Below are 27,062 nucleotides of genomic sequence, written 5' to 3' on the forward strand. Positions count from 1 at the left end.
ATGAGGGTAGCTGCGGCGACTGCGGCGGCGGGAGCGGGGCCGGCCATGGCGGTGTGGACGCGGGCCACTAAAGCGGGGCTGGTGGAGCTGCTCCTGAGGGAGCGCTGGGTCCGTGTGGTGGCCGAGCTCAGCGGGGAGAGCCTAAGCCTCACGGGCGACGCTGCGGCGGCTGAGCCCGAGCCGGCTCTGGGGCCGGCAGCGGCTGCCTTCAACGGCCTCCCGAACGGCGGCGGCGCCGGCGACTCGCTACCGGGGAGCCCCAGCCGCGGCCTGGGTCCCCCGAGCCCGCCCGCGCCGCCGCGGGGCCCGGCGGGCGAGGCGGGCGCGTCGCCGCCCGTGCGCCGGGTGCGGGTAGTGAAGCAGGAGGCGGGCGGCCTGGGCATCAGCATCAAGGGCGGCCGCGAGAACCGGATGCCGATCCTCATCTCCAAGATCTTCCCGGGGCTGGCGGCCGACCAGAGCCGGGCGTTGCGGCTGGGCGACGCCATCCTGTCGGTGAACGGCACCGACCTGCGCCAGGCCACCCACGACCAGGCCGTGCAGGCGCTGAAGCGCGCGGGCAAGGAGGTGCTGCTGGAGGGTGAGCGGGGCCGGCGGGCGGCGGGGCGGCGGGGCGGCGGGGTGGCAGGCGGCGCTGGGCTGGCCGGCGCTCACTTTGTTTTTACCATCCTGGCCCCCTTTGCGGAGAGAGTCCGTTCCCTCCCCCTCCGCGTCCTCGGCTTCCCGGCGCGGGTGGCCCGGCTCTCCCTTGGACCCTGCCCACTGGGGCTTTGAGTGTGGAAAAAACTGATGCTTCTTGCAGGAAAAGTTGGCTTTCAGTCCCTAAGGAAGACTCGGTTGAGATTTAGTAAAAAGCTGCAGCGCTTGAAGCCCCGCCTCTTCAAGATAAGCTGACACTAAGAACTAGAGGGATACTGAAGGGCTCGAGTCCTGGAGGTCTCGCTTTGCCTCCTGCGAAATGCCGGGTTGGCGCTCTCTTCACTCACATCTGGCTCCCCCGGGCGAGAGAGGGTCTGTTTAAAAAACAAACAAACAAACAAAAAAACCACCCACACCGATGCCAGTGGTATGTTTGGGCAAACCACCGAAACTACTGGTTAATTTATGGGAATTTAACCCACCATGGACTCTCGACAATAACCAAAAGAGATCATAGCACTTCATCGAAGCCAGAAAGCTGAAACAGCAAGTTTGTGTGCCTAATGAGCCTTGTTTAACAGAGGAGGCTCACGTGTTTGAACATTTACTGCCAACTAGAGTTTTGCCCCTTTTGCAAGAGACTGGTGCCAGCTTCCTAGCATTCACAGGCGTGCTGCTTCAAGGCTTTGAATGAAGCCTGAAATGTTAAATCTCAAGATATGTTTGAATAGCCACTATTATTATTTGCTTTAAGTACCGACGTGATCTGTAATCTGGATCTTTTGTGATGAATTTATGAGAGGCAAAAGTAAATCTCATTTCCGTGAAGTACTCATGCATGTTGGAGGTGGTAGAGTATTGTCAAGGTGATCTGAAAAGCCAGAAATTTTTGAGCGAATGCCTTTCTCTCACGGGTGATTCAGTCATTCAAGAAGGAAGCATTTATTACTGGCTGTTTAGAAGAGGATATAAAAGATAATGTTCCTCTATTTGGTCTCTAGTTGGGGACATGATGGAAAAATGCAAAACAACTTGAAGTTACTGATTATGTAATGCAAACTATAAATGCCAAGGGAATGCAAAGTTAGGAAGCAGTGGAAATCAGGATTAGTCAGGGAGGCCTTTTTCAAGGAGCTGAATCTTGAGCCAGGTCTCTAAGGAAGTAATGGACATAGACAGGCAAAGATGAGTCAGGAGGGTATTCCTAGCAGAGGAAGAGCAGAAGGGAATGGGTGGGGAATAGGGGTAGGCAGAGACTAGTCATGGAACTGAGAGGTCAGAAGTCCAGCTTGGCAAAGTGATGTTCACTTTTTCCCAAAACTGCTTGTAAATACTTGGAAAAATGTTAGTTTGTATGTATTCCCAAGTATGAAATTCCAGTGTCCCATCTTTATAATATCCTATTTATAAATCTTATTTATACCTTACTTATAGGTGGTGCCAGACACTGCTCAGAAATTCGTGTTAATAAATGGAGTAAAATTATAGACTGTGGCTTGGGCAGTGGGTGTATTAAAAAAAATTGTAACCTTGTAACCTTAAATGTGCACCTTGAAATTGGTCTAGCTAAGCATTTGGTTATAAATTCTTAGAACCAGAATATTGGAGTAGTACTATTTATGTAGTACTCACCGGTAATGGGCAGACGTTTCAGCTCTTTACACCATATATTTCTTAAAAGCCCAGTTTTTGTTTAGATATGTTTTGAACCTGGTATTCATACCAGTGAAATGAAAATCATCTAGTAAATGTTGCCCGGTATTCATTAGTCTGAAATAGGCCACATGTGCTTTTGGAAGGAGGCTTTACAAACAGCAGCATAATAACATATTTATCAAGTGTCTTTTTACCTAACACACAGGTTCTGTTTTATTTTCCTATTTTGTAAAAGACAAGCAGTTTTTGTCCTTAAATGTGTGGGGAAGTATGAAATTACACTTTCAAGCCAAAGAGATATAAAAATAAAATTACTTAGAATATGCTAAATCACTGAAAACAGTGATTTAATTGAACCAGTCAGACATTATTTAAAATCAAGAGCTGGTGTTCCATCCAGGTAGGCCACTTCTAAAAGGTAGATTTTATGCTTAGTCCTTAAAGTTTTGGAACCTTATTGTTCTTCCATTAGATGTCTCAAAACTTGAAAAGCTGCCTTAAGTATGCTCTTTTGTGATGTGGGCAGGGAATTTCAGACATGCCCTTGCCACCCTCAAGCAAAGGAAAGCGGTAGTCTCTGGTTGCCTATGGTTAGGGAACTGAGCTAAAGGGTTCCTTTTTATCTCATGGATTTGTCAGGATTATTCATTGATACATCAAACATTTACTCAACTCTACCATGTGCCAGAGGCACTTGAAGATACCTGATTCCTGCCCTCAGGAAGTTTGGAGTTGAGATAAAAGAGAGAGAGATGAGAAGTAACTATAGCAAAGGGCTAAAAAGGATGTTATAATAGAACTCTGGAGAGGACACAGCGCAGAGAAAGGAGAGATCTGTAGAAGACCTCAGTGGGGGTCAGAGGCTGAGGATGCCTGGGAAAAGGTTGATGGAGAAGCGGAAGCTTCCCCTACGAGAAAGCTGCCACCAGTAAATACACACAAAAGAGAGACAGTAGGAAGTTATTTTGCCCAGTGAGGGTAAGTACAAATGAGGACTTTGTGGTCAAACAGACGTGGGTCTGTTTCTGGCTAGTGGTTTGTAACCCCTGGGCAAGTTACTCAACCTTGCTAAGCCTTAGTTTCCTCATCTGAAAAACCAGGATGGTAATAATACCTCCTTCAGAGGGTTGTTACTCATTTGACAATTTGTGTGCTAGGTCCTTTCTTAGGGACTGGGAATATAGCAGTAAACAACAATAACAAAAACCAAAGTCTGAATGAGGAAGGTAGGAATGGGTCATGAAGGTACAAGTGAGATGACACAACCACTCTTAGAATAGCCAGGATAACAAGTTGTTAAAACCCAAGGCACCATTTTACTTGAAATGAAATACGTGGTAAGAATAAAGATTACTGTAGGGGCACCTGGGTGGCTCAGTCGTTAAGCGTCTGCCTTTGGCTCAGGTCATGATCCCAGGGTCCTGGGATCGAGCTCCGCATCGGGCTCCCTGCTCAGCGGGGAGCCTGCTTCTCCCTCTCCCACTCCCTCTGCTTGTGTTCCCTCTCTCTCTGTGTCTCTCTCTGTCAAATAAATAAATAAAATCTTTAAAAAAAAAAAAAAAAAGAAAGATTACTGTAGGTGAGCAGGTTAAGAATGAGTTTGCATTTCTTGGTTGCAAACACCTTTTTCTAATCTTTTTTTCCTGTCATCTCTTGTATAGGCCAACTTTTTTATTTTTAAATTTGCGTTTAGTTTCCCATCCCTTTGATTTTTCCTCTTCTCATTTGCCACTCAGAACCTTACCCTTGATTTTAGCCAAAAGGCTGAGAAGCGATTTTACCACTCAGAACCTTAAAACTTGCTTTTCTCTGTGCTTATAGTTTTGGCTAGTGACTGTTAGAATTGATATTCAGCTATGCTATGCAGAGATATTCAGACTGTAAGCATAAAGGGGTGACTGCTCACCCATCAGGTATTGTATGTTGAATTTGCTGTATCTTTTTTTTTTTTTTTTAAAGATTTTATTTATTTGATGCACAGGAGAGGCTCTTAGCCTCTCCTGTGCATCATGTTGCAATGCGTTGTGAGAGATCAGCGTGCAAAATAAGTTGAAAGTAGTCTCTGGCGTTGAAGAACTTAGACTGAAATTGGGGAGAGAAAACTGCCACGTAGAGAGTAAGCGATCAAATGTGTAGTACTCCCTCTTCGAGAGTTCTCTGAAGGGAATGATCCGTTGTGGGGTGGAAGAGTAGAGTGTGACATTATGGGAAAAGGATAATTAGATCTGAGGCTTGAAGGACAGGTTGCTTCTCTGTAGATGGAAGGCCTTCCACGTTGAGGGGGTAACCTAAACAAAAGCCAAAATGAGCATGACATATGATGGGAAGTGAGGAGAATAGGAATGGACTTGGAAGAAAATAAGGCTGGGTAGATAAATTGGAGCCAGATTATGCAAGGCCTTGAAAGCCAGCCAGAGGAATTTGGACCTTTTTCATTCTGTCAGTCAACATTTATTAAGTACCTACTGCAAACAAGGTGTTGTGGTAGATGGTGGGAATTAAAAATTGGGAGTAATCCTTGCCCTTTAGGCTAGTAAGGAAACAGTTATAACAGGTTGTGATAAGTGAGAACTTAAAAGAGGTGAGAACATGGTGCCCTCAAAGCAGAGAAAGAAGTGCAAAGGAGATAGCATGTCAAAGGTAAGAAAGTGACAAGTAGCTGGTGTGTTGAGAGAAGTAAAGCATGGTAAGAAATGTGTGCCTGAAAGTATGCTGGAAAGGTGGGCAGAGGCCAGAGATCATCAGGGGCCTTGTATGCAGTGCAAGCAGTTGTCTCTAAGTGGGGTTTATATTTACTTTTCAACCTGAAAAAAAGAACTTGAGCTTTATTAATATTTAATGTATGGGTGATACAGGTTCTCTCAGTCTTCCAAGATGGGGCCATTACACATTTGATATACAAGGTGATATCTCGAGGAAAGAGTCAAAGCTTCACAAAGCAAAGGGATTGAGAGTGGTGACCTTACTAATTTGCTGTTATCATATTGTGACTTATTGTAGTTTACTTGAGCCTGATTGAGTGGATATACATTATATCATGTGCTTTTAACTAAATTAGTCTTCTCAAAATGAACAAGTGGCTTAAAGATTTGCACAAAGAAACCATGGATTAAAGGTAATTATAATACTACAAACAATAACAAAAAGGTAAAGCTGACATTTCTTCTAGTAGGAGCTATTTGTCACATTTCAAGGTAATCAGATCTGTTGAGAAGGCAGCCTAAAAAATGAAATTGCCAAGAAGACTATTTTAAATGTGGATTAGCACAGGGTGCCTGGGTGGCTCAGTTGGTTAAGCAACTGCCTTCAGCTCAGGTCATGATCCCAGGGTCCTGGGATCGAATCCCACATCAGGCTCCCTGCTCTGCGGGAAGCCTGCTTCTCCCTCTCCCACTCCCCCTGCTTGTGTTCCCTCTCTCGCTGTGTCTCTCTCTGTCAAATAAATAAATAAAACCTTAAAAAAAAATTTAAAAAAAAATAAATAAATGTGGATTAGCACATTATAATTATTAATGAACTTGGTCCTGAGAGTATCTTGTAGTTTGAGTCATATAGTAGCTAATGATAGTTTGATTTCATCGGGAATATGTTATTGTCTTAATTTAATCTTTATTTATTTATGCCATTCTCTCTTGATTTCTATATCTTAAGGATATTTAATAATATATATGTATTAATGAATATTCACAGATTGAGAGTGTAGACTCACATTTTACCTATGGGTGTGTGCTGTCAAAAGTTTTAGGCCTTGGGAAGCCACCCAGGCTAATTTAAAGTGCTTTAAATGAGGGAGTGTTTTAGTGAGAGAATGATGTCTTAGGAAGTTCAGAAGGGCAGGTGGAGTGTAGGAGCTCAAGACATGAGGTAAGGGAAAGCAGTTAGGAGGTTGTTGAAACACCATAACGATAGTGAGACTGGATGGGACGGTATGAAGCTGAACAATATTAGGGAGACAGAAACAGTAGGTCTGGGGCGCCTGGATGGCTCAGTCGGTTGACTGATAAATAAATAAATAAATAAATAAAATCTTAAAAAAAAAAAAACAAAGAAGTTTGGTTCGGGGCATGTTGGAGTTACCTGTGTGACATCCTGGTGCAGAAGTCCAGTAGCCAGTCTGGAGTATGGTCTATAGTCAAGAGAGATATGAGAATGAAGATTTATGAGATGTCAGGGTAGAGGTGGTATTTGATGCCATGAGTGTAAATGGAATCATCAAGAGAGAGTGCAAATTAAAAAGAGAAGTAGAACCAGGATGGAACCTGCAGAACCCCTACATTTGAAAAAAGGAGTACAGGAAGAGGAATCTGGAAAGAAAAGGTTTGAGAGGTAGGGAGGGAGCCTGGAGAAAATGGTGCAGTGCAAGTCAGCAAGGCAAGAATTCCAAAAAGGAGGATGTGATCAGCATCTTCAGATGCTACAGAAGCCAAGAAAGTCAAGAATTAAAAAGTCCATTGGATTTAGTAATTAGAGAACCAGATCATTAGAGTTCTTGTAAGAGCAATTTCAGCAGAGTGACAGGATCGAGGCAGTGAGTAGACCATGCTTTTTAAAAGTTGCTCAGAAAAAAAAGAAGCAATCATGGTGACTAGAATTAAATGAAGTGTCCAAGAAAGGTTTTACTTTTGTAGCTGGTTGTTTTTTATTTTGTTTTACATGGGGAAGAATTGGGACATACTTGTAAGGCAAGGAGAAAAGGCCAACAGACAAGGGAAGAGGTTGAAGAGATAGAAGGGGTGGGGAACTGATGCAATCCATTGTTGAGCCAGGAAGTGACATGATGGGAACAGAATTTTGGGTTGGCAGCAGTGGATGCATTGGATACAATGCAGAGAGGAAAGACGAAAGGTAGGAAAAACTACAGCTGTTGTAATGAAAGCAGCTCAAAGCAGAGGTGGTGACCATTGAAGGGGGTGGTGGTGGGCGCACTGGGAATAGAAAGGAAGACGCGATTCAAAGAACATTTATTTATTTATTTTTTAAGATTTTATTTATTTGACAGAGAGAGACACAGTGAGAAAGGAAACACAAGCAGGGGGAGTGGGAGAGGGAGAAGCAGGCTTCCCGCTGAGCAGGGAGCCCGATCCCAGGATCCTGGGCGCTTAACTGACTGAGCCACCCAGGCGCCCCTCAAAGAACGTTTAAAGCAGATGATTTTTGCCAGGGGTCAGCAGAATCCACTGGGGACCTTTTTCTACCTAGATAGCATCCTTCTGACTGCCTCTACACCCAAAGATGGACACTTGTAGAAAACCTCTGGGAGTGAGCCTCTGTCGCAAGCACAGGCATTTGATCCCTGGGAGACACTGGGTGGAAAATTGAGAGCCACTGTTTTAAAGGAAGAAATGACAGGCTGTGGGGGCAGATTGGATGTAATCAATTAGCCCTGAGGTTTCTTCTCTTTTTTTTTTTTTTAAGATTTTATTTATTTATTTGACAGAAAGAGAGGGAACACAAGAAGGGGGAGCAGCAGGCTTCCTGCTGAGCAAGGAGCCCGATGGACTCGATCCCAGGACCCTGGGATCATGACCTGAGCCGAAGGCAGACGCTTAACCGACTGAATCACCCAGGCGCCCTGGCTCTGAGGTTTCTATCCAGGGATAGTAGGGGAATGGTTATTACCAGTGGGAAAAAATGGAATACTTGGGAGGATATTAAGCTTATACCATTCAGCTTTGTTATAAAGCACTTAGGCGATACAACTCTGCTGGCTCTGGGGACTGAGAAGAAAAATTTTAGTTTGTAAACTTTACATCTAGTCACACAGCATAAGAGCATATTCTTCCTTTAAAAGGGTTTTTCCCTAGATTCCAGAAAGGAGATTTTGGCTTTGGAGAAATGACCGTATGTTCTGGTGTGTTTAATATTTTGTGTCTGGAGAAATACAGTTGATTTAGTTATTTTTATTTTATTTTATTATTTATGTGAGTGCCAGCATAAGGAAAATAAGCTGATTCCTTCATACAATTCGTGTTTGATTTCAGTTTAAAAAGCACAACTCTTGAAATAATTTTGTATGTGAACAAAGTGCTGGTGATTACAGCGTTAGTAGATTTGCCTTTTGGAAAGAATAAAAGAGTTAGAGAACTCAAACTTGGTTTGTTTCTGTGACTTGGCTCCCAAGACATTACTAGAATTCTTTGACATATATCCAGTTAAGAATAATCTGTCACATATGTAAAATGTTATACTTCGCACTTGGAAAATGGGAAGCTTTGATTTTGAAAGAGACTCAGAAAAATCATAGACTTATTAATAAAACCAGTTGATCAATAAAACTATTTTTTAAAAGATGTTATTTATTGGGGCGCCTGGGTGGCTCAGTCGGTTAAGCGACTGCCTTTGGCTCAGGTCATGATCCCAGCGTCCTGGGATCGAGCCCCGCATCGGGCTCCCTGCTCGGCGGGAAGCCTGCTTCTCCCTCTGCCCCTCACCCTGCTGTGTTCCCTCTCTCACTGTGTCTGTCAAATAAATAAATAAAATCTTAAAAAAAAAAAAAAGATGTTATTTATTTATTTGAGAGAGAGAGAAGATAGCACAAACGGTGGGGAGGGGCAGAGGGAGAAGGAGAAGCAGACTTCCCACCGAGCAGGGAGCCCGACAGGAAGCTTGATCCCAAGATCCTGGGACCATGACCTGAGCTGAAGTCAGATGCTTAACCAACTGAGCCACCCAGGCGCCCCTGTACAATTTTTTTTAGTTAAGAATTATTTTGGTTGCAGAAACCCAAACCAAACTAAGCAGAAGTGGAATGTATTGCCTCATATAGTTCCTAAGACTGAGGGTGGATCTAGGTTTAGGTCCAGAGAAATCCAAAGGCTCAAATTATCTTGGCTGCAACATCTCCTGCTGTGGAGAGTCTAATTCTGTATAGTCAGCTAAAATGGCATTGGCAGTTCTAGGAATATATTGCCATAACTTAATAACCCCTGTTAAAAAAGAAGCATTTTTCTTCTAGCACCCATATACCAGTTTCTTGGAAGGACTTTGATTAGCTCTGCTTTTTCTACCTCTACAAACTATCACTCTTTCCAAGATGATGGAGACTGTGATTCTAGGCCTGGGTCATATGCCCATCCCTGGTATATCAAGATTGGCAGCCTCACCAAACTGTGAAATGCAGAATGGGGTGGTTGCTAGGCAGACTTGCCTCCACTCTTACAATGCAGATGTTGAAGCCATTGATTTATTATTATGTATTTATAATTAATTTCAAAAATAAAAAAATTTTAATTTAAAAAATTAAAAAGAAAAATTTTTAAGATGTATGCCCAATGTGGGGCTCAAACTCATAACCTCCGAGATCAAGAGTCACATGCTCTTCCAACTGAGCCAGCCACGTGCCCCAAGATATTTTATAGCTAAATTGTAAACTTAAAAAAAAATTGAAACAATACAAATAATAATGATGTTATTGAGAGCTTACAGCTGCTAAGCTCTTTATGTGCATTATCACAGTTTATTCTTTTAACAGCACTGTAAGGCAGGCATAATCAATTTGAAGAAATTGAGGCCTGGAGAGATTAAATAATTTGTCGATGGTCACAGCACTTGGTAGAGGCAAGGTAGTTATTCAGATTAGTCAGACTCCACACCTCTTGGTATTTATCATTATAATAGACTGCTTCTCTCATGATTCTGTTTAGGTTAAGAAGCTAGCAAATCTAAAGACCAACAGGATTTATTGTTATGATTGGCTTAATGTGCAGGAAATTGTGCTCCTGGATTCTGTGTTGTTGCATCTGTCTGGAGGTTATTGTTAATGCCTCCTTGCCTTTGTCTAGGATTTTTCATGCTGGGCACAAATAGCTCTATGTGATTAATCAGCTCATATTGAATACCCACACCCTGCTAGGCACTCTAGGAGAGATGGAAAGAAAATAACAACTTAGCCAGTGAAGCACCCCACACAGGCCCTACTTTTAAGAAGTACCCAGAATGGGTATAAACATGCTAATAAACTGCACATAAATTAACCTACATTATTTCATACATTACAAGTGGTAGACAACTGCTGAAAGAACTTGGAATAAGGAAGCAGCTGATGTTAGGAATGTCTTCTGGGTCAGGTGAGGGGGGGGTGGGAGGTACAGAAGATAGACATAAATATTCTTTGTGAGGGCAGTGGCATGTCCAGAGGTAAGAACGAGCAAGTGATGTGCAAACTCCAGCAAACACACTTGATGAAATAGCTGGTTTTCAAGACTTTAAAGCACTGATTTTTTAATAAATTTAATGTATTATTAGTAAAAATAATAAACTGATGTCTTAGGTATTGTAACAATTTTATTCCTTGTCTGCTAACTGCTTTGTAATGCAAAAGTCAGTTTTCTTTTGTAATCATTCTAGCCAAACTTTTTCTGTTAGCTCTTCCATTTTTAGTATATTACAATGTTATTTTACTTTTGAAAAACATCAATTTTAGCAAAGTAGCATTCTCCAAACCGTATCCACCTTTACAAATAAATGTTTGCCCAAATGGAACACAATGTTTCACTGAACACTAAGTGTCTTGGATTTACCTCCTTATTCTGCTGTAATTGTTGGCCAGTAAAGGTATTTAAATTGTTAGCTGTTTTCATTGCAGTAAGGGCTGTCTACATTTTAAAAAACCACTAGTAATCTATACGACATTTTAGAGTACTAAGGATAAATATTTGGCGTTAGTCTTTTCAAAGATTTTTTTTTAAAAGTAAGCTCTACACCCAATGTGGGGCTCTGAACTCATGACCCCAAGATCACGAGTCGCATGCTCCACGGACTGAGCCAGCCGGGGCCCCCCCCCTTTTTTTTTTAAGATTTTTATTTATTTATTTGACAGAGAGAGACACAGTGAGAGAGGAACACAAGCAGGGGAGCGGGAGAGGGAGAAGCAGGCTTCCCACCGAGCAGGGAGCCCAATGCAGGGCTCGATCCCAGGACCCTGGGATCATGACCTGAGCCGAAGGCAGACGCTTAACAACTGAGCCACCCAGGCGCCCCACCACAGATGTTTTTATATGGATCTGCTTTGTCCACTTACAGTGTTCTAGAGTTGATTTTTGTATTTGTTAATTTCATTTCAGGATACAAAATGATGACAGTACTCACAGATTAGTAAATGGCATTGATACTGGAAAATAAAGAAAATAATTTTAAATGCTGCCAAGCTAGTTTTTAGCAGCCAGGTCTGGCAGATTTGTAAATATATTCATATGTATTTATACGTATATTTTCATCTATATATTTGACAAGAAAAATGTTTTCCTTGCATGTTTTTCCTCTGCTTCTCTCTAGGGACGTTGCGGTTGGGAGAAAGATCTGTTCTGCTCTTACTCCTCTACCACCAATGTTTCCTCCCACTCTTTTTATTTCTCAAATTCCCTTCTATTTCTTTTGTGCTTGGGCCTCAAAAGAAGTCTTTGGGATCCTTAGGACATCTCCAATCCTTGGGTTGTGGTAACAGAAACTCCCTGAGTCTTCTGGTACCAGAAATGCTTTGGTTCCAAACCTAAGCATGAGAGGCCAAGATACTTGGGAGAAAATTAAAGCAAAGCGTTTCTGATGGCCATTAGCTCCCTATATGACCTTGGAAAAAAAATTTCAGCATTACAAGCCTTACATTTCTTATCTATTAAAAATAGGATGCCTTCTAGTTCTCATATTTTATCACTCTAAATATAACATAGAGACTGAAGAGTTGTAGTTAAACTGACTATATACAAATACATGGACTGTCAGAGAATTGAAATATAATCAAACTATTTTTAACACTAAAAATATTGTAAATATAGTTTAATCTCTTTTTGATTATTCAGATGGAACCTCTGGATTTGTAATACCTTATTGTGAACTTTATTGTTGTGATGGAGATACACGGAAGTGCCAGATAAGAGATTTTTATGTTGTAGATGTGCAGATAAATCAGCTTTCACTCTTCCATCTTTCATTATAAATAGTAACTAGTCTTCATGGGGCGCCTGGGTGGCTGGCTCAGTCGTTAAGCGTCTGCCTTCGGCTCAGGTCATGATCCCAGGGTCCTGGGATCGAGCCCCGAGTCGGGCTCCCTGCTCAGCAGGAAGCCTGCTTCTCCCTCTCCCACTCCCCCTGCTTGTGTCCCTTCTCTTGCTGTGTCTCTCTCTGTCAAATAAATAAATAAAATCTTTAAAAAAAAAATAAGTAGTAACTAGTCTTCTTTAGACCAACACTGGCAGCATTTATAAAGCTATCTTCAAGCAGAAAAGAATCACTTAGGGAAGAAGGAATATTGGTGATCTAGATTGCAATTAATTTTGCCACTGATTATTGTGTAACTTGAGTTTCTTTATTGTTCTTTAGTGAATGAGGGCAAGACCCTCTTAATGAATATTGCAAAGAAAGCCAAACTCTAGGACTTAGATGCCAAGTGATTCCTTTCTCTCTGCCCTTTTTAGTGTGAAAAATGAGGAGAAAGGGGGAAATTATTTGCATAAATAATATATTTGTGTTGGCCATTGTTGTCAACTAAATTTACTCACAATGATTTAGATGTTTGGAATATTTTGGCAAGTAAGTAATCAACTTCTTTTGCAAAAAGTTTAATGTATTCTCTATTAGCATTAGAACACTGGCATGAAATTATTTTTATGCCAGGCATTCTGCTCCTGTAGACTGCATTCTTGGCACCCAGCAAAACACCAATCACATCACTGGTATTATGTATGTTTACTAAATGAAAGAAGGATGGAGTATACAGAGCATCAAATCTCAAGTATAAAAAGGTTATTTAAAACACAGGTGACCGGGGCGCCTGGGTGGCTCAGTCGTTAAGCGCCTGCCTTCAGCTCAGGTCATGATCCCAGCGTTCTGGGATCGAGCCCCGCGTCGGGCTCCCTGCGATGCGAGAAGCCTGCTTCTCCCTCTCCCACTCCCCCTGCCTGTGCTCCTCTCTCACTGTGTCTCTCTCTGTCAAATAAATAAATAAAATCTTTAAAAAAAAAAACAAAAAAAACACAGGTGACCTAGGAAGCCTGGGTGGCCCATTTGTTTAAGCAACTGACCCATGGTTTCAGCGTAGGTCATGATCTCAGGGGTCTTGGGATCAAGCCCCAAGGCTCTCTGCTTGAAGATTCTCTCTCTCTGCCCTTCCCCCCCCTCTCATGCACCCTATCTCTCAAGTAAATGCACTCTATCTCTCAAATAAATAAATCTTTAAAAGTAAGTAAATGGAGGGCGCCTGGGTGGCTCAGTTGGTTAAGCGACTGCCTTCGGCTCAGGTCATGATCCTGGAGTCCCGGGATCGAGTCCCGCATCGGGCTCCCTGCTCAGCAGGGAGTCTGCTTCTCCCTCTGACCCTCCCCCCTCTTGTGCTCTCTATCTCATTCTCTCAAATACATAAATAAAATCTTTAAAAAAATAATAAAATAAAAATAAAAGTAAGTAAATGGAGCACGTGGGTGGCTCCGTCATTTAAGCATCTTCCTTCAGCTCAGGTCATGATCCCAGGGTCTTGGGATCCAGCCCCACATGTGGCTCCCTGCTCAGCGGGGAGTCTGCTTTTCCCTCTCCCTCTCCCACTCCCCCCTGCTCGTGCTTGTGCTCTCTCTCACACAAAAATAAATAAAATCTTTAAAAAACTAAATTAAAAAATAATAAAAATAAGTAAATAAATAAAATACAGGTGGCCTAAAAGTGCTGCTGCAGTGCAGTTTACTTTTTAGGTCCTTGGAATTGAAATACAAGAAAAATAATGAATTTGTTATATACCACATTCAGGATATAATTACCGCTAGGGCGCAAGGAGGATGAATGGAGTCAAAGAGAGGTTCATGGGGGTCTTTTGTCAGGGAATAAAGCTGAACAAATATGACAGGATGTGAAGATTGATAAAGTTGAGTTATATGAATGTTCATTATATTGTACTCTGTATTTTTTAGTGTATTTTAAATATTTCACAGTTTTTAAGATTCAGATGAAATTAAAAAGCTGTCCAATTTTTCTTTGTGCTGGGTTACTTTACTGTCACTTGGATTAATTCTGACTCCTTAACATTTTTGAAAGTTGAAATATAATTAACACACAGTAAGATGCTCTTAGGTGTTCACTTGAGTGAGTTGTAACAATTGTGTATAACGGTGTCATGACTACATAAAGTACTGAACATTTCCGTCATCCCCAGAAGGTTCCCTTATTACCCTTTCCTATCAGTTTCTCTCCCCATTCTCAACCCAGGTAACTGCTTTCTGATTTCTTTCACCACAAATCAATTTTGTTCTTGAAATTTATATAGGAATGGAGCCACATAGTCGGTACTGTCTTGCGTAAGTCTTCTTTCACTTTTCATTGTGCTTTTGAGATTAATGGTTTTTACCTGTATCAGTAGTTTTTTGTTTTGTTTTGTGTGTGTGTGTGTGTGTGTGTGTGTGTGTGTGTGTTTTAGTGAACTCTAAGCCCAATGTGGGGCTTCAGTTTACCACCCCAAGAAGATCAAGAGTCATGTGCTTTACTGACTGAGCCAGCCAGGCGCCCCAGTAGTTCATTGTTTTTCTAATGTTGATTATTATTTCATGGTATAAGTATTCCATAATTTTCTTTTCTTAAGTTTTTTATTTATTTACATAATGTCTACACCCAACATAGGGCTTGAACTCATGACCCTGAGATCAAGAGGCACACGTTCTGAGCCAGACAGGCACCCCCATAATTTTCTTGTTATAATTTGGATTGGTTTTGATTTCTGGACTTTATGAGTAAGACTGCCATGAACATTCTTGTTCAATTTTTGTGTGTGTGTGAGTGAATGTGAATATATGTTTTCATTTATCTTGGGTACGTACTTAAGTGTAGAATTGCTGATTCATGGGTGATGCATGTTCAACTTTATAAGAAACTGCAAAATAATCCCCTAGAGTAAATGTACCATCTTACACTCCTAACAACAATGTATGAGAGTTCTTAATGTCCTTGCTGACATTAAATGGTATTCATCTTATTATTTTAGCTCTTAATGTCCTTGCTGACATTAAGTGGTATTCATCTTACTATTTTAGCTCTTGTAGTAGGTGTGAAATGGTATTTTGTTTTGGTTTTTAATTTCCATTTACCTGGTGAATAAAGAAAAGGTATCTTTCCATGTGTTTATTGGCCATTCATATATATATATATATATATATATATATATATTTTAAGAGATTTTATTTATTTATTTGACAGAGAGTACAAGTAGGCAGAATAGCAGGCAGAGGGAGAGGGAGAAGCAGACTCCCTGCGGAGCAGGGAGCCCAGTGCGGGGCTCGATCCCAGGACCCTGGGACCATGACCTGAGCCAAAGGCAGACGCTTAACAACTGAGCCACCCAGGTGCCCATGTGAATATTTTTTCTAATCTGGAGCTTGTCTGTTCATTTCCTTAGTGGTAGATTTAGCTGAGCTGAAATTTTTTCCTTCATGGTTACTGTTTGTTCTGTCCAAGAAATCTTTGCCTACTTCAAGGTCATGAAGATATTCTATATTTTTTTTCTATTAGCTTTATGGTGGTATTTCAAGTTTAGACCTATAATCCATCTTTTTTTTAAAAAAAAGATTATTTATTTTAGAGAGAGAGAGTGTGTGTGTGTGTGCATGAGCAGGGGGAGGGATAGATGGAGAGAGAGAGGGGAAGCAGACTCCCCACCGTGCAGGGAGCCTGACATGGGGCTTTATCTCACGACCCCATATCGTGACCCGAGCTGAAACCAAGAGTCCCATGCTTAACCGATTGAGCCACCCAGGTGCTCCATGGTCCATCTTAAAATAATGTTTTTGTATTGACTATGTTTCTTTGCTATTACTTTGTCCTCACCTGACTGATAAGATTCTTCTACCTTAAAGATCCTCATTATTTCTCTTTGTGGGGTAATGGCAGAAGACTGCTGTGTAACTTTTACCAAACACTTTAGTAAACACTGCTGACCTATTCATTTATATGTGTTCCCTCTTCAGTGATGTGTCACTGAAATATCAGACAAATGGAGTCATCTCTCTCTGTTTTATTATAATTACTCCCCATCACACTTTCAGGGCCACCAAGTGTCTGGTTTTGAAGCAGAATACTCAGGAAAGCCATAGGGAAACAGCAGCCTGGGCTGGAAGTTGCCACCTGCAATCATGAAGTATTACATGTGAAAACATGATTATTTAAAGGATTTTGATGCCTTCTTCTAAGCATCTTGTACAGCATCTTGTAATGGTATTAATGTCACCAAACGAGAAGAACTACTCATTAACACTAATAAATGGGAGAGAATGCACTGAACCAAAAGTTGCAGTCTTATAACTTGTAAGACTCCCTCAAATGCAGGTCTGTAGTTAAAACAGCAGGCTAATTTATTTTTTGCCATGTTGATATGCTGAATGGGGAGGGGGAGGATGTGGCAAAATAGAAAGGATTAAGGAGGCATGGACATAAAATCCTTTAATACTACTTGGTAAGGTATTCATTTTATCCATTTGAAGAAATCTAAAATTATTTATGAAAGGAATGTATTTTTAAGTTGGAGTTGGGAACTAGTGGCAAATCATTGGGTATTAACCAGTTTAGGAACAAAGTGCAGCTGAAACGAATGTTAACCCTGTTAGATTGTGTTTATTGTCAACAACAATACATCCTCCCCCCCCCCCAAAAAAAAACTCTCCTGAGACACTGTTCTCAGATTTTCAGAAAAAAGTTTGAACAGTTATTTTGGATTTCTTATTTGGAAGATAATAATCTTGAGTTTGGTTAAAACATTTTCTTTCTTTTTTTTGTTGTTTTTTTGTTTTTTTAACTTTTATTTTTCACATTTAAGTTCTCAGTGCACCTGGAATTTTTTTTTTTAAGATTTTTATTTTTATTTATTTGACAGAGAGAGACACAGCGAGAGAGGGAAACACAAGCAGGGGGAGTGGGAGAGGGAAAAGAAGGCTTCCCATAGAGCAGGGAGCCCTACGCGGGGCTCAATCCCAGGACCCTGGGATCATGACCTGAGCCAAAGGCAGACGCTTAACGACTGAGCCACCCAGGCGCCCTGGAATTTATTTTTGTATAAATTGTTTTTGTGGGGTTTTTTTCTTACTTTTGGTTAAAATATTTTCTGTGAGCAATCAACTCTTTTTATAGATTTATTTATTTGAGAGAGTGCGCACGAAGAGAGAGGAGGGGCAAAGGGAGAGGGAGAGAGAAACTCAAGCAAACTTTGTGCTGAGCATGGAGCCCATGTGGGGCTTGATCTCCCCGCCCTGATCCAAAACCAAGTGTCAGATGCTTCACTGACTGTGCCACCTGTGCCTTTTCCATGACATTGTCCCTGCAGCATCTCCTCAGCAGTAGGAGCAAGCTGTACAGCTGTCATGAACACTTTAGGCACAGCCTGATCAAGGCAAGAACTAGAGAATCTGGGGCTTATTATGGCCCAGGAAGGTGTGAGAACAGGCCAGGGTTGTCTCTCTTCCAGGGCGAGAGAAAGTGCTGTTGAGCAGAATAGATCCAGGTGAATCTATGCTGATGATCATGTTCTATTGTAGTAAAAGCTTTGGAGCCATGCAGGCCTAGTGTTCTACGTGATGTCAGGAAAATAACTTTAAGCCTTGGTTTCTTTCTCAAATGATTGTGAAGGTTATGTAAAGTTTTTTTATATAAAGTACCTAGCACATAATAGGTGTTCAAAAATGTTAATCTCACTTCTTCTATACTTCATATCTGGATGGAAAAGAGAATCTCTTTCTGCCTGTGTGGAGAAACTGGTGCTAGCTAGGAGCAGGTCAATGAAGAAACGGAAGCTGATAGGACTCTGATTCATCTCTTTTATGTACACCGGGTGTTTAGGTCATCTACTCCTATAATTTCAGCTGTTGCCTGGGTCTCTATAATGTTTAGCTACATCTTTTTGTTCCCAGTCTTTCTGTGATCTCTTACCAGCACATCACATTTAACCAGGCAAACTTTTTTGCATCCATATGTTATATAATCAGTGGATGCAGTCTCTGGCCCTGTCTTCTCTGTTCCCTTTGGCTAGGAGGCTTTCTCATTGTTCTTGTCCTTCCCAATTTTCATTCAAGGCTAATGAAGAAAGCAGGAGTGGGGCGTCTGGGTGGCTTAGTTGGTTGATCGGTGGACTCTTAGTTTTGGCTCAGGTCATGATCTTAGGGTCATGGGATTGAGCCCGACATTGGGCTCCACACTCAGCATGGTCTGCTTGAGATCCACCTCCCCCCATCTGCTTCTCCTCCTGCTCGCCTGCACGCACGCACGCACGCCCTCTCTCTCTCAAATAAATAAATAAGCTATTAAAAAAAAAAAAGAAGAAAGCAGAAGTAACTCCTCACATCTCCCCAGGTAGTAGGCATTATTTTGAACAAACAAAATTCCTACCTTTAAAGAGCTTATAACAAGGTAATATGATGGTTACTGTTCATACTAAATGCAGATCGTGACTTTTATGCACTATTTTTTAATAATTTTATTTTTAAAAATAATGTTCACCTTTCTGTTTTTGCCATTTCTTTGCCATTTAAAACAGCTTCCTTAAACCCTCTCCTTCCCTTTTTTATTATAGTAGGAATCTGTTATTCATTGAGCACCTCTCCTTAGTAATTGTTTTATAAGCTAGAGACTGGTGAGGACTGTCCTTTGTTCAGGGTATGAGGAAGCAGAAGTGGACACATAGCATTGCTGCTCAGCTGTATTTGCTTCTATAGGGTCTTCAGGAGCACCAGAAATCTCCCAGTGGGCACCAGATTCATTGGGTTGTGTGCTATCAAGTCTTATTCCATATATGGAATTTTATTGCTCCTCAAAAGAAAAACATGTTGAGACAGTAGTTTCTAAGAGTCAGACTTTGCCACAATTCCTTTTAGACCTAGTACCTCAGGCCTTTCCTAGCATAGATTTAAAATTCTTTCAGAAGCCCAAATTCTTTACAGGGACAGATGATTGATTAATTTTGGTCTGTGGAAAAGAAAGGATCTTAAGTTAGTGCATTGCCCACAAACTAAATTAACTGACTGCCGATTTAAGCTTTGGGAAACTTAAAACATATTTAAGAATATCCCATCTGAAACCGAAGCCAGATATTTTCAGATGATGTACCAGCATAAGGAAATCTACAGCATGGGCCCCTTCAGTAATCCATCTCAGTTGAATAGTTTGTGGCTTAAGCAAGTATTTTTCCACTCTCCAGTTTACCACATCTTTCTTGGCATCAAATTACCTTTCTGCTTAATTCAAATCGTTAGTTTGACTGTTGGGCTAAATTCAGTTATGGAAGTAGTAATGGAAATTATACAGTGATGTTACTGCTGCATCGTTCACATATGGTCATAGTATTTATGTCCTGATGATCTTGTTTTGTTTCCCTAAAGTTATGTTTTAAATTGGCTATGTACAGAGTGGGACCCATTAGCAAAACGGGAATCTGCATATGCATGACCCAATTTACTCTCAAGGGAGGAAATAAGTAATTTCTCTGTAATGGCCCTCAATTCCATCCTAGGGAGGAGGTTGTTACTGGAATTCACATTTCACAGATACTTTCTGTGACCCTTCATAAATAAGGTAGGGAAAAAGACTTCCAGTTTTATCTTCCTTCTTTCCTTTCCCCTCTCGCCATTTGATCCTCGGGTGTGTGTTTTGGCATCTGGTTTGGTGGGTGTGACATACGGCTTTTTTTTCCTTTTAAGTTTTTATTTTAATTCCATTTAGTTAACATAAAATGTTATATTAGTTTCAGGTATACGGTATAGTGATTCAACACTTGCATACATCACTCGGAGCTCATGACAAGCGCACTCCTTAATCCCCGGTACTTACTTAACCCATCCCCCCACCCACCTCCCCTCTGGTGACCATCAGTTTATTCTCTATAATTAAGAGTCTACTTCTTGGTTTGTCTCTCTCTCTCTCTCTTATTTTTTTTTCCTTTGCTTGTTTGTTTCTTAAATTCCACATATGAGTGAAATCATATGCTATTTGTCTTTCTCTGACTTATTTTACTTACCATTATACTCTCCAGCTCCATCCATGTTGTTGCAAATGGCAAGATTTCATTCTTTTTAAGGCTGAATAATATTCCATTGTGTGTATATATATATATACACATCACATCTTCCTTATCGTTATCCATTCATCAATCTGTGGATCTTTGGGCTGCTTCCATATCTTGGCTACTGTAAATAATGCTACTATAAACGTAGGGGTGCATGTATCCCTTTGAATTAGTGGGCTTTTTCTTTTATTTGGATAATATTATCTTTCCCATTTCCTCTTCCCTGCATCTAGCATTTCCATGCTACTTCTTTCATACTTCACACACATGGTCCCCTAGTGATTCCAAACAATTTTTTTTTTAAAGATTTTATCCATTTGTTATATCAGAGAGAAAGAGACAGCACAAGCAGGGGGAGCGGCAGGCAGAGGGAGAGAGAGAAGCAGGCCCCCTGCTGAGCCAGGAGCCTGACTTGGGGCTCGATCCCAGGACCTTGGGACCATGACCCAAGCCGAAGGCAGATGCTTAACTGACTGAGCCACCCAGGCGTCCCCCAAACACAATTTTAAGGTTCTGGTAACTTTAGATGAATTTGAGGGAGGAAAAGTGGGATAAGTAACTTTCCCTCAAATAAAACTGAAGTTTCTAATAATGCTTCAAAAAATGCAACCAATGTGTTATGAAAAAGAAACTGGTATATTTATGAAATCCTGTCTTTCTATTCAGGTCCTATACACAGTTATGCTTATTAGGAAGTGTAACAAAGGTGGAAAGCCATTCTGGGCTCCTACCTTTAAACTTTTTGTTTAACAGTCATTACTTGTCTCTCCAGTCTGTACTATTTGGGCAAGATGTAGGTAATTAATCTCCAATTTCCCTACAGGAAAATGTCTTCTGCATGCATTTTTTAATAAGGAATTTGCTAGCGTTTTTATTCTTGCAGAATATGAAAGGAATTCTTACATAGTACAGTAACTATGCATCTGTCTATGTTGATAGAAACTATTTGACAAATTTATTTTTTTATTTTTTATTTTTAAAGATTTTATTTATTTATTTATTGAATAGCGAGCAAGAGAGAAACAGCATGAGAGAGGAGAGGGTCAGAGGGAGAAGCAGGCTCCCCGCTGAGCCGGGAGCCCGATGTGGGACTCGATCCCAGGACCCTGGGATCATGACCTGAGCTGAAGGCAGTCGCCCAACCAACTGAGCCACCCAGGCGCCCTGACAAATTTAAAAGCTTCCACACCACAGCCATAGTGACTGACTAGGTTTGATTGTTTTGCTCTCAGTTGCCCTATATTTTTCCTTACTTTTGGCCCATAGGATGCCATTATTTAGGTTATTTTTATCTCCTAAAACTAATCAATTTAGGCTCTTTTTCTTTAAGATTATTTACTTGACAGAGAGAGAGTGTCCCCCCTCCAGAGCCTATACTCTTAATTGCTGTGCTAATTATGATCAGAATTCATCCCAAATGTTGATTCTGAGATAGCTACTAAACTAGGAAAATGTACAACTTTAGGGGACGAAACACTAAAAGTTTAGCAAGATAGTTACATACACAGCAAAATTCTGGAGACCTCTCTTCTTGTAATTTCCTCACTTTTTGGTAAATTTGACATTTTCATTTTTATTATTTTTTAAAATAACTTTTTAAAAAAGATTTTTATTTATTTGAGAGACAGAGAGAGAGAGAGAGAGAGCAGGAGCAGCGTGGGAGGAGCAGAGAGAGAGGGAGAAGCAGACTCCCTGCAGAGAAGGGAGCCCAATGCAGAGCTCGATCCCAGGACCCCGGGATCACAACCCGAGCCAAAGACAGACGCTTAATGACTGAGCCACCCAGGCGCCCCTAAAGTAACTTTTTATCACAAAATAATCAAGTACTTTTAAAAATTCAATCAATAGGAGATTATATAAATTAAAGATTTCCCTTTCCCCAGGTTTTTTTTTCTGTCCATGTAATTTTCTTTACTTTGGAACATTTTATAGGGTAAGACTTTATATTATTGTATTCTTATAGATGTACCTACATTATCTATTATAATAATGGTAAGCATTTCGTGTTCTCATAGTGATCACTTAGGGAGGTTTCAGAGAGCCATCTCATGTATGTTATGTGCTTCTATGATATTAAAATATTTACAGAGTGCCCAATTCCTTTTGTGATTTAAAAAAAATAGGGTTTGGGGCACCTGGGGCTGTTGGTTAAGTGTCTGCCTTCAGCTCAGGTCATGATTCCGCGGTCCTGGGTTCGAGCTCTGTGTTGGGCTCCCTGCTCAGTGGAGAGTCTGCTTCTCCCTCTCCCTCTGCTGCTCCCCTTGCTTGTGCTCTCTCTCTCTGTCAAATAAATAAATAAATAAAATCTAAAACAAATTTTTTAAAAATAGAGATAAATTTGTTTTAAAGCAAGGAAAGAAAAAAAGAAATCTTATATTTATTGTACTGAGGCTTACGGCAAAATTCCAGATTACTTTGGAGGGAAACAACTTCTGGTTTCTTAAGTACATGCCCAGTAGTGTATATATTTAAGGTGGCTTAATTAACCATTTCAAATGTAAAGATCCTAATGATATTTAATCATTCTTTAACTATTCTTCAATATAGACTTGAAATTAAAAAGAAACAAGTTGTATTGAAAAGGCCCATGTGGCCTTTGTTGTGGTGGTTTGTTTTACTTGGATTTATAGATTAAGGCTAAAGTCAAATTTGGGATAACCTGTGCAGGTATCTGGGGAGTGCACAGAGACAAGCCCTTTACCTGATTATATGCTATTATTTGAGGGCAGGAACGCTGTAGTATACATCTTACAGTGTCCTGTTCACAAATCATGTGATGTGTTTGATGCATGAGTGAGATCTATGTTATGTCCTTTCTTTAACTCAGTTCTTTAAAAATATTCATTTATCCATTATCTTAGGAAGTTTGTGATCTGTGCTTTGGTAGTGATCTCAAACTCTGCTTTGAGGGAAAAGTCTTTTGTAGTTTTAAGGGCACTTCTTTCCTTTTGTACACTTACCTTGGTAGGTTTTCTTTTTTTAAAGATTTTATTTATTTGACAGAGAGACAGCGAGAGAGGGAACACAAGCAGGGGGAGTGGGAGAGGGAGAAGCAGGCCTCCTGCTGAGCAGAGAGCCCGATGCGGGGCTCGATCCCAGGACCCTGGGATCATGACCTGAGCCGAAGGCAGACGCCTAATGACTGAGCCACCCAGGTGCCCCTACCTTGGTAGCTTTTTAAGGAGGAATAATCCATAACAGCCAAGACTACCTTTTGTGGTGGCTGATAACCCTTAACTGAATATCACCAATCCTTCAACAGCCGATCACTGCTTTCCACCTTGAACCCTACACCTTTCCTATCTACTTACATTTCTTGGAATGTTTCATGTTACTCCTTCCCTCTATGCTGTAACCCCAGCCAGGCTCACTCTTTTCCACCTTGTCTGTCTGAGGCTCTTTGTTATCTTTCAAAGATTGAGGTCTCCTATGCGAACGTTTCCAGACTGACTCCATCCTATCCTCTTCTTTCAAAGTTAAGCGCTTGTTTCAGTTACCTTTTTTACTTTGTACATTTTATATCTATTTCTATAATAGTCCTTAATTATTTGTTCATTGGTAAAATATAGGAGTACTAATTACATGCTTTGCTATTTAATGGTAGAGTGTCAAGTGGCAAGTTTGTGTTGTTTTGTTTTGTTTTTTTACCTTCTCTGAGACCTTGGTTTCCATTTGTAAAATGGGAGTAATGTACCTATCTCATAGGGTTGTTTTGAGATTAAATGGAATTATACACATAAAACATAACTCTTTTTGGGACACACAACATTAAATGAGTAGTGAGGATGGTGTTTGCATATTTATATCTTCTTTTATATTTTGAACTTCTTGAAGACATGGAATGTGTTCTATTCAGCTTATGTTTCCCAGTATTTTGCCTCGAATAGGTTTGATCTGTAAGTGCTTATTCAATGGGAAAATGACTGTCCAACACCATGAGAGCTTTACACCTATTTTCTCTTATGTTCTTACTTCTGCACTTGTTGTTTTTCTTCCTTATTCCAATAAGTTATACTATAAAAAATACTTAGGATTTTTGTTCAGTGTGTTGTGTCTTCAGCACAAATAGAATTCTAAAAAACATCTATTTTAGCCTTTAATAAGAATTATTTACCAATAATACAAATTAAAACATGCTGTGTTCATATTAGAATGGGGTTTCATGACTTGAGGGTCTTAGGAGTTCAATATCTTGCCACAGTTTTGGATGTATGAAGTACATAAGTTCTTGCAGAGTGAGAATTATTTTATGTGAGAACAAGGAATCACATTGTCTCTTGGGGAGAGTGTGGATGATTGAGAAAGAAGACAAGAGAAAAATAACTGGGCATTTCTATTTTTGCATGAGGCTGGGGAGCCCGACATATGAGTTTTCAGAGATTTCCAGTTTTATTATTTTTTTTTAGTTTTTATTTAACTTCCAGTTAACATACAGTGTTTATATAGTTTCAAGTGTACAATATAGCGATTCAGTAATTCCATATATCACTCAGAGCTCAGCACAACAAATCCCCATCACCTATTTCACCCATCCCCACCCCATCTTTCTGTGGTAACCATCAGTTTGTTCTCTTATAGTTAAGAGTCTGTTTCTTTGTTTGTCCCCCCCTTTTCCCTTTGCTCATTTGTTTTGTTCTTAAATTCTACATATGAGTGAAATCATGTGGTATTTGTCTTTCTCTGACTGACATATTTGACTTAGCACAATACTCTCTAGCTCCATCCATGTCATTATAAAAGGCAAGATTTCATTCTTGTTTATGGCTGAGTAATATTCCATCGTGTCTAGTGTGTGTGTGTGTGTGTGTATCTCACACATCTTCTTTATCCATTCATCGATCAGTGTACACATGGGCTGTTTCCATAATGTGGCTGCATCGCTGCTATAGACCTCAGGGTGCATGTATCCCTTTGAATTAGTATTTTTGTGTTCTTCCAGTTCTTATTTTTAACCCACATAAAAAAGGGAGGCATTTCCTACTGAAGAACCCATTATGGTTCATATGTGTATGCTTTCCTACTCATTCCAGGCATCCTCTGCATTGTTGCTGAGATAGTATTTATTTCACACTTTTCTACTGTTGGGATTTCCACCAACAGAAAATAAAAACATAATTGTAAAATTAGAGCACTGAGGCATTTATGAAGGATGGTATGTATAATATCAAAACATTTTATTCACTCACTGAACATTTCAGCAGAATAATCCAAGTTTAAGAATAATTCCAACAATTTTCTCCACTGTTAAGGGGCTATGTTACTGCTTGAATTTTCAGCTTTATTTTGCTCTGTGTCCTTTGTGTGACAGGCTTATACATTCAAGAACGATGGTCCTGAGAGGACCTTTTTTCCCAGAGCCCTGGTCTCCTTTGTGAGCTTTATCTCATTAGCCCTCCCAGTAGTTGTCTGGCGTGTATAGATCAGACTCAGAAAGGCACAATGGTCTATTTCTGAATTCGCACCACATGTAATCCATTATGCTGTATGATAAATGCCCTTGGGAGGAGGTCTTAGCCAGGTTTGTACACTTAATTCATTTAATAAACACTTACTGAGAACCTGCTTTTTGCCATGTACCATGCTAATTTCTGAACCTGGTGAAGTGATTGTCAAAGTCTGCACTAGGTAATAACAGTAGTATCTCAAATTGGTATGGCTTCTACAATTTCTAAAATCCTTTTCCATACTTTAATTCATTTAATCTTCACAATAACCCCCTAAGGATAGGCTTTCCCTACAAAGAAACTGAAATCTAAAGAAATGGAATTGAGACACTTGTGTGAATATCACCAGTTCTGAAGGGATGGACATTGAAGCATGATATATTCCAAAAAGTAATAACTTTCTTTTGAACAATTATATTCTTGGGTGCCTGGCTGGCTCCGTAGGTAGAGCATGTGACTCTTGGTCACAGGGTCATGAATTCAAGCCCCACACTGGGCATGGAGCCTACTTAAAAAAATAATAATAATAATACGTGAAAAGTTGTATTCTTAAATCATGCTTTTCTTTCTTTTTTTTTTTTTTAAAGATTTCATTTATTTGACTTAAATCATGCTTTTCATTTAGTTTTGGCTTGGCTAGGGCTACTGCACCACTCGTCTAACCACCCTCTCCCCGTGCCATTGTCGCTGCTGCCATGGCCGTGACAAGGAAGGGGACGGTGGCTTTGACTGCTTCTGATGGCTGAGCAGGCAGCATTTGCTTTCAGAGGAGGGGCCCTAGTGAGTTAAATATTGATCTCTGATAGGAAAGGTGAATTACAAGGTCAAAGGACTCTGGCCTGGGTTTTTAAAATATGTTAAGGTAAAGTAGTAGTAATAAAATGTATCCCTCTGCAGGATTGTTAGCCAGCCAGTTACAATTCTACACTATCTAAAAAACCAAACTGAAAGTTGAGGATGGACTCAGGAAAAGATGACATGGGTTTTTAGCCATGGCTTTGCCACAGACTGTGACTTGGAAGAAGTTTTATTATGTCTTTGAGCCTCTTTTTTTCTTAGGGTTTCAGTTCCATAGCTTTAAAAAAGAACAGGTTGGACTGAATTATCACTAAGGTGTCTTCTAGCCCTAAAATTTTCTAAGTTATTTATTTTTAGATTAGTGTTTGTCCCCCGGGCACTCTGGATGAATGTGTGTGTGCGTGTGTGAAAGAGTGTATGTTTGTGTAGGAGGCCAAACATAACACACTTGAAATTTGTAGCTATTTCATCAATTTCTAAATATGGTAATTTATTTCAGCTATATTGAGCAT

The 27,062-nt window shown here is 40.4% G+C and overlaps 1 protein-coding gene across 1 annotated transcript in view; it reads left to right on the forward strand.

The window, feature by feature from the left end:
* Positions 1–27,062, forward strand: part of SNTB2 (syntrophin beta 2) — a 100,015-nt gene continuing 72,953 nt past the window's right edge. The window contains exon 1 of the mRNA XM_021703348.1: positions 1–580. Coding sequence (XP_021559023.1) covers positions 1–580 — 580 coding nt within the window. The remainder of the gene's footprint in view (positions 581–27,062) is intronic.

This window comes from Neomonachus schauinslandi, chromosome 16 (assembly GCF_002201575.2).
Source record: "Neomonachus schauinslandi chromosome 16, ASM220157v2, whole genome shotgun sequence".
Classification (NCBI taxonomy): domain Eukaryota; kingdom Metazoa; phylum Chordata; class Mammalia; order Carnivora; family Phocidae; genus Neomonachus; species Neomonachus schauinslandi.